The sequence below is a fragment of the Medicago sativa genome, chromosome 6, assembly GCF_051527215.1.
Source record: "Medicago sativa cultivar Bolivia chromosome 6, Bolivia_mono, whole genome shotgun sequence".
Taxonomy (NCBI): domain Eukaryota; kingdom Viridiplantae; phylum Streptophyta; class Magnoliopsida; order Fabales; family Fabaceae; genus Medicago; species Medicago sativa.
In genome coordinates this window covers 86,399,595-86,412,433 of record NC_140754.1, presented here as the reverse complement: position 1 = coordinate 86,412,433, position 12,839 = coordinate 86,399,595, and the positions used below count along the sequence as shown (strand labels likewise).

The window sequence follows — 12,839 nt, the reverse complement described above, 5'->3', positions numbered from 1 at the left end:
TGATTTATTTTGTTTTTATTTGTAATGCATTTTATATTCTTCTTGATATAGTTAAACTTACACTAATTATTTATGACTAATAGAAATTACATGAGGCTGGAAATACTCGGTTTCGTTTGCCACGGGCAAAGATTCCAGAGTGGTTCGACCACCAATACGAGGCAGGAATGTCAATTTCTTTTTGGTTTTGTGGCAAATTTCCAGCCATAGCTCTCTGTGTTGTTTCTCCACATACATGGAGTTATTCTTACCATCCTGTAAAAGTAATCATCAACGGAATTACATTTTTCGATACACTTGGTTGGAAGACTATTAACAGACCACGGACATATCATTTGCATCTTTTGCATATGCAAGTGGAAAACTTCAATGATAATATGGACAAAGCACTTTTAGAAAATAAGTGGAACCATGCAGAGGTTGACTTTGGGTTCCCATTCATGTATAGTGGAATCCATGTATTGAAAGAGAAAAGTAACATGAAGGATATTCAATTCATCAACCCAGAGAATGATGCTAACGTTGTGTTCACTCGGGATGAAGTAAGTATATCATTCATTTGACCCAAATTGCCATAAACTTTTCTTCCTGTAATATCGTACGATGTTAGTATGTTTCATAATTTTACGATAGACTTTTTATGTATTCACCAATTCCAATTATACGTTTTTTAATGACAAGTTGGCATCTGCATGCAGAAATATTGATTTTTTTCCTAGTTTTGATAATTACAATGTACAATGATTCTTGGTGATTATGTCTATTAAACAGAGATCTAAGTCTTTATGTTTACGGAAGATTTGAGTTTTTCAGTGCATTTAGAGAGCTAGATTTCTTGTAGTGAAATTAGATAATTCTGTTGGTGGCTAATATTAAAGAGTTAGACCTGTTTATTAAATTTAAAATTCTATCATATGCACATGCATCATAAAAACTATCTTCTTGAGGATACACATCTTTATGGTAACAGGATAAACCACTTATCATAATAAGCGCTTATGTATGAGCTTGCGTAAGCTATTTTAGTAACAAAAGATAAAATAAGGTTTAATTGCCTTTTTATAAACTATATTGGAGAACTTATAAAAATAAGTAGAAAAAAGCCTATGAAATCCAAACATGCCATAGTATTTGTCTTGGGTAGATAAGTTCAACTAATCCAAACAGTGTCATAAAATGTATGCCAGTAGATAAGTTCAACTAATGTAATCCAAACACTCTCATAAAACTTATGTCAGTAGATAAGTTCAACTAATGTAATCCAAACATGCCATAGTGTTTGTCTTGGGTGTCACAAATTTTGAAAAGATCATTAATGTACAAATTTTGTTGGCTAGCTTTACATTAGAATATGTATATGAGAATTTGTGGCTACTAGCTAAGCTTACATTTTTGTAACTGATTTGTGTAAAAGAATTGATTTCATTACTTTAATTTTATTTTTCGCTTTTCATTGTTGATAAGGTTTCTGATCTTCCACAGGCCATGCTACCAGAGCCCTTTAACTTGTCAACAGAACTTTCATCAACTTCCGATGAAATTGAACCATTGCTGAACAACTTACCTTTGAGTTCATCTTCTAAAAGACACTTTTCGTAAGAATGTTGATAACCAGACTGAGCAAATTCAGTGCTTTTCATCATCTGCAAACTTCCTAGTTCCTAGACAACCAAGAAAGCGAAGCACACCGTAGAAAGAATGCACACTGTTGTTTGATTTTGTGAGTAATCTTAATGCAGAAAGAGGCGACAAGAAGGAATCATTGTCAATGTGTTTTCAACCAAATGCTATTAATACACCAGTGCATAAGATCTCACCTCCACATTCTGTAGCTGCAATAGTTCGGAAAGCCCTGATTCGAAAATTGTCTCTTGTACTGATAGTTTTTACATCATGTTTTAAGCCTGCAAAGAGAGTGCTGGACTTTACACTCACAGAAGGCAGCGATGATTTCGCAATAGAGTAGAAATGTCTAAGCCTCGCAGAGGATGTTTTTAGGACTGCAAATCATTTGATTCTGTTTGCTTACCTCAGGAGGTATACCTGCATCTTGTTTTGGTTTTAATTTTGGGCTTGTTCCTAGAAGGGTTAAATATGTTTTTGGTCCCTATAAATATGTCAATTTTTCGTTTTAGTCCCTCTAAAATTTTCCTTCAACTTTTAGTCCCTATAAAATTTTCAATCTTCACTTTTGGTCCCTCTTTTAAAGTAAACTCATATGTAGAATTCATATTATTTAATAAAATTTTCCAGAAAAATTCAAAATATTATAAGAATCACTCCAAAAAAAATTCAGAATTTTTTAACAAAACATGAATTTAATATGAATTTTTATATAGTTTACGGTTAAAAATTCATATTTAATTTGTGTTTTGTTAAAAAATTCTAATTTTTTTTAGGAATTTTTTTTAGAATATTTTACACATTTCTGCACAATTTCATTAAAAAATACAAAAATTAAATTAAAAATAGGGACCAAAAGTAGTGATTGAAAATTTTATAGGGACTAAAAGTTGAAGAAAAATTTTAGAGGGACGAAAACGAAAAGTTAACATATTTATAGGGACCAAAAACATATTTAACCCTTCTTAGAATCATACTTTGATATTCACTTATTATTTTATTTTGTACCTTTCAAAAGCAATTTTTATTCTAAAAGCAATGTCTTCTCTCATTTAAGTATTTTCATTCTTGTTAATTTGTTTGTTTCTCAATGCAGGTAGAAGAAAGCCTTAGTCATTCCTTTGAGGAAACTAACGTAGATCAAACTGGTTTTGCAAGAAGGTGGTTTCTTCTGGAGACACTATGTAATGGTGGGTCTCTTTCTTTTTACCGCTGAATAAATATTTGTGCTCTTAAAGTATCAGTCTTGTTTAGGGATGTGAAAATTTGAGTCAGGCTTAACATGAAATTCCAGCCTTCTTTGGACTACAAAAAACATAGAATTCTGAATTTATGTTTGATAGAATAGCAGAACTTTTGACGACATTAGTTAGTGTTGTTGTGAGTCAAAATCCTCTGTCGTTTACTTCAAAGTAGTTATTTATTAATTTTCTTTATGTTCTTATTCTTATAGTTCATGAAACCTGTAACATTTGCAGCATCAAGAATGCGTTGGATCCGGACTCTGTTCGATCAAAACTTCTCAGCCATGTGATCAAACAAGATGAGTGAAGAGTTTTTGTCGAATGGTTAATGAGTGTTAATTGCTGTGTTGCAAATGATTGTTGGCAATGTTGTGCATAGCAAGGGAATTGTTTTGGTTACAACAACCAGCTATGGTGAAGGTCTTGGCTGGCACATAAAGGGAGTGCAAGAAAAGTAAACACAGATTTTTATTCTTTTACTTTTATATATTATATTTCCATTTTATCGTGGAACAAAATTTCCTACTCATGCTGAAGTTTTACTCATGCTTATATAATAGGGACTTGTAATTATATTTTTCCATCTCTATTGGTGATGGAAACTGAAAACCAATCGAGCCATTAGAGCAAATGTCATGCTGATGTTTTATTCATGCTTGATTTTCTGTTTATTTAGAAATAATTGAATTGATTTGGATTCTTAGTTTCGATGAAATTGTGGTCAGTTACCCTGAATGTTCTCTCCATCTCTCTATCATTTTTATCTCTCCTCATTATCTTTCCATTTTCTCTCCAGTTCTCTCTCATCACACCTTTGGTATGAGTTTATCTCAAACTTTCATATTTTTTTTTCTCTTACACAATTTTGTTGGTCAAAACAATCAAAGATCGAAGCCTGTCATGCATCATAAACTACCCAAAACATCACAGTCAAGAAAAGTAGCGTTACACAATAGGTAATAGGCGCTGAACACTGAAAATTTTCCCTAAACGAACACCTGACCATATACAAATATCATCCTGACCATCATCATGCGGAGGTAAAATTACACAAATACAATTTAGTGCTTGGCGACAGGATTGTGGAATTGCAATGAAAACGCACGACAAGGCCAAAGCGCCAAATTGTAGCGTCATAAATACCATGGAAAAAGTGCATTGGGAGATATGACGTTGCTGGCTGAGATTAATGTGGTTCACTTTATTTCATTCTTCCAAAATCATTCCAATTACTACAGAGCTCTTTCAAAAGATAATTATGAACAATTTAGTTTTTCCTTTTATGATTTGTATGTTATGATTCTAATTTTAAAAATATTATGTGTTTTCTCGTTAATTGTTATTAATTAACTGAGTAGCTAACAAATAATTAAAGTCCAATTGATATTTGATAGTTACAATTTTGTTTATGTGGCGTTTTGGTGGATACATTGTTATAAAGTGAAACCCTTCTTTTATACGAACACATGATTCTGTTTTTTAAGGGTGCATATTTTCATTTTAGTTTATTTTCCTTACCATGCAGATTTTCATGCTGTTTGCTAATGTGAAAGAATTACACCTGACTTAAAATCGATTCACCGTCATCCTAAACCTATCGAAAATTGTCATGTTTTAAGGAAGCTTGTCTTCGAAGATTGTGAGGAAGTCCATGATTAAAATTGTTATCTACATTAAACTGCACATCATTGACTTCATCATGCACAAGGAAATTACTAAATTAGGTTATGATTTATTTTGTATTTATTTGTTATGTATTTTATGTTCTTCTTGATATTGTTAAACTTACATTAGTTATTTATGAATAACAGAAATTACATGAGGATGGAAACACTTTGTTCCGTTTTCCGTTTTCCACGGACAAATATTCCCGAGTGGTTTAACCACCAATGAGAGGCAGGATTGTCGATTTCTTTATGGTTTCGTAACATGTTTCCTGCAGTTACTCTCTGTGTCGTTTCTCCAATAACATGGTATGGTTCTCGACGTCGTGTTGTAAGAGTGATCATCAACGACAATACATTTTTTCTATACAAATAGTTTGAAGATGGCTACGAAATCACAGCCGAATACGTATCATTTGCATCTTTTTCATTTGAAAATGGAAAACTTCAATGATAACATTGACAAAGCACTTTCAGAAAATTTGTGGAACCATGCAGAGGTTGATTTTGGATTACCATGCCAGAAAAGTGGAATCCATGTATTGAAAGAGAAAAGTAGCATGAAGGATATTCGCTTCACCAACCCAGAGTATGATGCTAACATTGTGTTACACTCGCGATGTTGAAGTAAGTATATCATTCATTTTACCCAAAAGTCATAAAATTTTCTTCCTATAGTGTTGTAGGATGTTAATTTGTTTCATAATTTTGTGATATTTTTTTCTATGTATTCACCAAATCACAATTATTGGTTGAACTATCCATGTTTTAATAATTGTTAAAAGCCCTCCTATCACTAGACTGTTGCATCGGGGTAAAAAGTCTCCAACTTTTCAAATATTTGACACAAGGTTGATGTTCTTGCTAAGAGGTGATTATTATTCTAACTCCCCCAAATTAATTTATGGAATATAAAGATACTATCCATTTTAAGGTTGTATTTTGATATTTTCCTTGGTTAAAACTTTGTAGCACCGACATTTCTGATCGAAGGTGTGTTCGAACAGTGTTGACACCGACACATGTGGTTACATTGAATTATGTCATATTCTCAAATTATTATCAATGTCGATGCGTGAGTGTCTGTGCTTCATAAGTTTAAAGAATCTTTATACGTGTATGTGTTTGTGTGTAAGTGCACCATGTGCTGGTAAATTTTAGACTTAGTGTTATCAAATATGGATTGTGTTGGTAAACTTTTTGAATGGTGATTTTTTGGATTTCTTCAATCGATGATATTGTTTAGTGTATGTTTAGATTCACAGTGAGTTTGACTGAATGACGTTGTGCCACCATGATTTTGCATAATCTACGCTTTGGATCTTTTACAAACTCTTGGTTCCACCTTGGTTTCGGCAAACTGACCGTGAAACCAAATATGCACTTATAGAGGATCCATTTCCTTTTAATAATAGATTAAGAAAGGGACTGTAGTGTTTGTTTTTGGAATAACGGTAGTTTGTTTTATTTTCAGAAAGTTCTCCTATGCTCATCTCGCGCAAATGAAGAATATACTTCTCGAAGGTATAGAAATTGAAAAGGTAGTTGTTGTTGATAAGAAGAGCTTGTGTATGAAGTCAGATGTGAAGATTACTCCGAACAGTCTTCTGATTTGCCTCTTTGATGTTAATTCCAGATTAGTTTCTTTAATATGCACCCTGAGGTAACATTTTTTTAAAGGTGTTTCTCTTCTTAATTGTATTTTCTGTATTTGACGGAGTAATTTATGCTATCTTAACAGTGGTATATGGGATCTTTTTCGGTCGTTTGCTTTGATTTGAATTGTTATTTTAGATGCTAAAAGTTTGGAATTTTAAATCTAGCCTGAGGGATTTCTGGAACTTCATTGGTTATGTGACTTGTGTCTGAGTTATATATCTGTAAGCATGTTATACTTGGTTTAAAATTGCTTGATGATTGTGTAAGCATGTTATACTTGGTTGAAAATGTATTGATGATAATAAAAAATTATTTAATGAGATTTAGTTGAAAATGTTGTTGATGATTGTCAGATTTTGTGGCAACTGGTTACACTTGAGTTTTTTTTTTTTTTTTTAACTGTTCTGTGGTCATGTCTAAACCAAGCAGAGGATGTTCTGAGGATCTCAAATCTTTTGATTCTGTTTCCCTACCTCTGGAGGTATAGCTTCCATCTTGTTTTGGTTTTAATTCTGGACTTACTCTTCAAATCGTACTTTGATATTCGCTTATTATTTTATTTTGTACCTTTTAAAAGTAATTATTTTTATAAAAGCAATTTTTTCTCACGTTTATATAATTGCTTTCTTGTTAATTGGTTTCTCAATGAAGGTAGAAGAAAGCCTTGGTCATTCCTTTGAGGAAACCAACGTAGATCAAACTGGTTTGGATGAATCGGATAACAATCTTTCACCATACACACAGCTATGGTGAATTGCTTTGGTCCCTTATGTAGTGCATCAATGAGAAGAGGCGTTCCAACCACACCAGCAATTTCAAACAAAGTTTTTCCCCTCCAATATTTTTGCAGTGAAAATGTACGACAAGGCTGAAGTGCCAAATTGCAGCGTCACAAATATTGTGGAAAAAAGTGCATTGGGGCATATGGCATTGCTGGGTATGTTGTGATTCATTTTTCCAAAATCACTGCAATTACTACAGAGCACTTTCAAAAGATGATTGCAAATAATTATGTTTTTTCTTTTATGATTTGTATGTTATGATTCTAGTTATCAAAGTATTACGTGTTTTCTTGTTGATTGTTATTAATAAACTGAGTAGCTATCAAGTCCAGTCGATAGATACAATTTAGTTCATGTGGCTTTTTGATGAACACATATGATTCATATTTTTACAACTTTTGCATATCCACTTACCTGTTATACAATAATCACACACACTAGTGGGTAGGAATTTAACCAAGAATATCTTAGGAATTTAGTTCTTGTGTTTAAACCTATACTATAAAGAGAACTCAAAGAGCAACTACCAATTTTAGTCGGGTATTTTTCTGTATAAATTGGTCCTTAAAACAACAATTTTTTATCTGAGTTTAAATATAAAAACATATGAACGTTAAAACTAAAATTTACAAAAATTCATCTTCATTGGAATTGATATGTTCTTCTAGCTCATCACTTTTCTCCATCAAGGCTAACTCTTTCAAATGAACTCATCTTAGAGAAGGGAATACCTCTCCAAATGCACTACAAAAATCTAATCAACTGTAAACAGAAAGAAACCCACCGATTCTAAACTTCTCATCTCCAATAGAAACCAACTTCTTACAGATCTAGTGAGGTATAACTTCTTATAGTAATCCCCGAAACTTCAGGAAATGATTCCAGCTGTAACGACCCAAAATTTTCGGACGTTAATTAGTAAAATTCATGGTGAAAAGACAATTTTTTCTTTTTTTTTAATAATAAAAGTAACGTAAAACTCATCAAATTTAAAATAAATCAATAAATAAGTTTCTCTTTAAATTTTCAAAATAGTCAATCAGAGTTGTCTTACATCAAAAATATAAATTTTCCTACGAACAAGGCACTTGACCTTTTTCTACCCAAGAGTACCCCTAACTGGTCAAAGTTCTGGATGCTTGTGAAAAGTTTCTCAACAAGGCTAATACCAGTGTCGGAATATATCAAGCCTCCAAATGTGCACCACCATTTACTTGCGTCTTCATCTACTAGATCACTTTACCTCCTCGGCGTCATCGCCAAGGAGGAAAGACGGATTGACGGTCATCTGTCCAAAAATAAGGGTCATCTCCAACTAACAAACATAGTACAAATATGCATGCAGATATAAATTTAAACAAAAGATAACCAAAAATTCGATGTTCAGTGCCCCACCATTGGGCATTATTCTGAATCACCTAATGCATATGAATCGCCACTACCCCACCATTGGGTAGTAACTCCTAAAACTCGATGGTCAGTGCCCCACCATTGGGCATTTGTATGTCTCCGTAAATACCCCACCGTTGGGTAATCTCCTAAAATCAAAATTCTAATATCCCACCTTTGGATATAGTTTTGAATCACCATTTAGTTACATAAGGTTATTTACCCATAAACAAATAGTATTTATATTAAAACAACACGGAAATAATACACATAATATTCATGCCAAAACAACACCACCAAGATAATTATCACATCACCAATATATAACACATAACATTCATTCCCAAAACAACATCACTATGATAATCATCACAACACAGTGGAGTGATGCCCTTACCTTCGCAACGACAATTCTTAAGCAGCGGTCTTGGTTCTACTACCTCTATACCTTCACAATTGATTCAACACTAATTTTTCAGTGCTAAGACTAACTAAACTACAAAATTAATTTCGACAGTAATTATCACTGTATATTTTATTTTTAATCCAAAGTTTTTGCTTCTTTCAGCCTATGACTCGATTCTAATCAAAACAATATGTTTTTCTTTTCTTTTCAAAATAGAGAGTAACACTATGACGACAAGATTTATCAAACACTGAGATTCATGAACCCTACATATTTCTATTAGTTAAGAAAATAAATTCAACTCATTTGAATACTTGATTTTATGTTTTTGCGCTACATTAAAATCTAGACTTGGAATGGAATTGTAAAGTTTGAGAAAAGAGTGGAATGGTTCTTACTTGGTGATGATGAATTTCTTAAAGTGGACTCTAATCTCTCTTGGCCCTTCTTCCATCTTCCAAAGTGTTCTTCTTTTTCACTCTCTTCTCTCTGTCTTTCTCTATTTTCTAAGTTCCAAATTCAACAAATGATGAGGAATAAAAGTGAGTGGTTTTGGGTTAAGTGAGGGAAAACTGATCGTGGAATGCATGTGTGAGGGAATAATGGATAGTTGTTATAAATAATAATTCCTCTGTTAACTCCTTTTCCTAAAAATGGGACTAGAATGTGGAATAGAAGAAAGTGGGATTCTATTTCAACTAGGAATGGAAGTTGCAATTTACTTTTGAATATAAACACCACTTATTCTAAACTAAAAACGTGTCCCCCTTCTTTTTTTTTTCCTATTTTATTAATAGATAAAGGGATAATGATAATGGTAAATGGAAATAAGCCATGTACATGAAAATCTGGTACGTGGTGCAACCAAGTCAATATCTCTTCCTAAATAAATAATTCCCTTCAAAAAAAAAAACTCTTCCTAAATAATAGGCATCATAGTCATTGCATTAAAAATCTATCAACTGGTCACTAATAATTTGATAACTACACCAACTAATAATATTTTTAAATAATTATTATTTTTCTCAAAATAAAACACACAAGAAGCAAAAATAAAATTGTAGCCATAAATGAATTTATGCGTGAACTTACCAATAAAAATCATGATATAAAGATAAAGCATTATCTACTAAACAACTTGTGAAAACAAATTATTATAGTGTTCAGTGATAATACTATGTAAAATAGTTCAATAAATTTTTCTAATATAAAAATAGTAGGAATAAAATACTTGGACATAGAAATAAGATAAAATTAAATATCCGGATCTTACACCAGCAGTCATTATGCATGACTGATGTAAATTTCAACCAATGAAGACATAACCATTAGACTTGTGCATACCCGGGGCATTCAAAGAACAAATGGGTAGCTGCCTCCACTTCACACCTCACTACAAGAAATTTGCCATATAGCAACGGTCACCTTTAGCAACCGTAAAAGAAGGGGTTGATATAGATAGCCTATAACAACCGAAATTCCAAATCGTCCGTTGCTATAGGATCCGAGATAAAATGCGCCCAAATTTTCCCAATTTTCACCAAATGTTCAGATACCGCCAAACACAAGCGCTCAATTTTTTCACCCTCTTTTAATTTTTTTTCCTTCGTATTTCTCTCTCTCACGCCACAAAACTCCTCACAGAACAAAAACTTCAATCCCTAGTTTGAGAAATCTTAATCCCAAATCGATCCTCACCCCAAATCAAATCCATATCGTCTCATATTCAAGATCCCGCCTTCCCTGAACTCAATCACACATCCTTTCAATCAATTTCCAATAGAATCGATTCTCACAACCACTAGTGCAAAAAACACTTATTAATACAGGGATTTTAAGTGGGATGATGTCCATTTGACTTAAAAACTCGTGGGAAGGAGAGGATTTTGAGACCAATACATATCAAGTCGTGTTGCCCCATTTAAATTCATTAGAACCCCAAATCTAATTTCTCATATCGTCCAAACCACATTCCTCTGCGAAACAACCCCAATCTTCATCGACCCTCTAAATCTTCAATCGTTCTCATCAATCTATCAACATCGCCCCTCTCATCAACCCTCAAACCCACCGTCGCCTCGAAACCCGCGCGAAACCCTCTCATCAACTCGCCGTCGCCGCGAAACCCACAAAAGCTTAAAGAGGAAAGTAGCTTTTTATAAGCTTCACGCTCAAAGAGTCATTTAATAGATGGCCGAATCCATTTGATTTGCTTGGTGATGACGCTGAAGACCCTTCTCAGCTCTTCGTATCTAAACAACTCAAAGATGTTGCTCCTGTAGAAGAAAGTTGCTGTCAAGGAACAAGGCAAGCCCAATAAGTCTGCTCTGTTTCTTTCTAAGCCTCTTCCTCCTGCTCAGGCCGGTTAGTTACATAGTTTGTTGGATTTTCCATTTTGTTCTGTGGATTCTATGGTTCCGTGGTAGGGTTTTGATTATGTTAATTATATTAATTTGATGCTTGTTTTTTATGAATCTGATGAACCTTCTGATTTGTTGTTGTTTTGTTTTAGTTTTTTAAATTTTAAATTTGCTATGGTGATTTATTCTATTAATATGTCCATCTTCGAGATTTTTGTAGGTCATTTAAAATAAATGTGGCTTTTCTGAAATTGAAACTTGTTATTGTTTTGTTTTACCTTTTGTAATTAATATTGTTGCGTATTATTCTGAACATATACAATTGTTAATAATTTGTTTTAGGGCCTGTTTGGATGAACTGCTTTTTTGAAGCTTATAGCACAAGCACTTGTCATGATAAGCACTTATGATTTCCTAAACGTGCTTAAAATTTGACTGAAAATCTCTTAAAATAAACATTTTTCTACAGTTATCGCTATGAAGGACTCTTGAATGGAGGGATTATTTTTTTAGATTATGTGTAAAATATTTAGATTATGTGTGAAAGTATTTGGTGTTAGCAAGATTATGTTCTTTTAGGGGATATGCATGCTTTTTCCCATATAAGGAGCCATGTTGTTACTATTTCTATTTAGCCTTTTAATGGAATGCTTTTTCATATTCGTTTGCAGTGATGTGTGTCGGTGTGGGACGTTTCAGTGTCAAAGCTACAGAGGTTTTATTAATACTATAATAATGCATTCTTTGACCATGATATTTTGTTGCTGTTGCTTTTGGGGAGAGCAATCATTGATGGCAGGGTAACTGCAAGAGTCAAGTATAATGTGCTCAACAATCTCACTTAGAAAACGAATGTCCAGGTGTTTGTATATAATTGTTTCAATTCTAAGCAATATAGCTTATGGTGCTACATGGTTTATAAAATATTCCTTTGGGCTGTACTCGAGGTTGGAGATCTCCTTGAATGCTATTTTCCCTTTAAAATGATTCTTTGTCAATGAAAGGTTAGATGGTAATTTTGGTGATTATTGAGAATGGATTATTATTTAGACCTAATTGCACATTTTGTTACGAATATATACAAATTGTTCTAATTTTGGTCTCTTAGTTCTAATTTTGAAAGTATATGGTAATGGTTGATGTGTATAGTCTGGTGTTAAACTTTGTTAGTTTTTGAGTATTACTTTTTGCTTGGTGAATGGCAATGAATGATGGTTAATTTATAATTAATTGGCCTGCAGGTTTTGCTGTTGACATATACAAAAGAACTTGAAAATATTTACATTATTGAGGACATTCTTGATGCTTGATCTTTCTTGTGTTAACTTGATTAATTTGTTTTCCATTATGATGTGAGCCATGTCAAGGAGTCCTTTCAATTCAAAGTTTCCAACTACTTTCCGATCTTTTAATTTGTATTCTTGAATAACACAAGACAAACTAACACAAATCCATTTAAGTTTTTGTAACGCCTAAATTTGAAAGTGTCTAGAATATTCAAATAAGCGTTAAACTGATATTGGATACATTAATTATACAAAAACATGAAACGACTCTAGGTCGGAAATTTGGTTACAACATCATTCCAAAGCTTCTATAATACATTATTACACCAAAGTTTGTCTTCCATAGGGTAATTACAAAACCCATAATTATACATCTTATAATATAACATATGCTTCTCTAATTCACAACAAGCGATTCCATAAGTC

The 12,839-nt window shown here is 32.9% G+C and overlaps 1 protein-coding gene across 4 annotated transcripts in view; it reads left to right on the top strand.

Annotated features, from left to right (window-relative positions):
• The window catches only part of LOC146917745 (uncharacterized), a 134,943-nt gene that overhangs the window by 2,293 nt on the left and 119,811 nt on the right, over positions 1 to 12,839 (top strand). For 2 of the 4 annotated variants that reach the window (XM_085716578.1, XM_085716579.1), the window contains exons 2-8: positions 84 to 542; positions 1,483 to 2,037; positions 2,720 to 2,813; positions 3,102 to 3,321; positions 4,393 to 4,591; positions 4,679 to 5,158; positions 6,006 to 6,194. In XM_085716578.1, coding sequence (XP_085572704.1) covers positions 84 to 542; positions 1,483 to 1,599 — 576 coding nt within the window. In that variant the 3' untranslated portion in view covers positions 1,600 to 2,037; positions 2,720 to 2,813; positions 3,102 to 3,321; ... (1 more) ...; positions 4,679 to 5,158; positions 6,006 to 6,194. Of the gene's footprint in view, positions 1 to 83; positions 543 to 1,482; positions 2,038 to 2,719; positions 2,814 to 3,101; positions 3,322 to 4,392; positions 4,592 to 4,678; positions 5,159 to 6,005; positions 6,672 to 6,841; positions 7,347 to 12,839 lie in introns of those variants that run through there. The other 2 variants (XM_085716580.1, XM_085716577.1) reach the window with 2 other exon arrangements.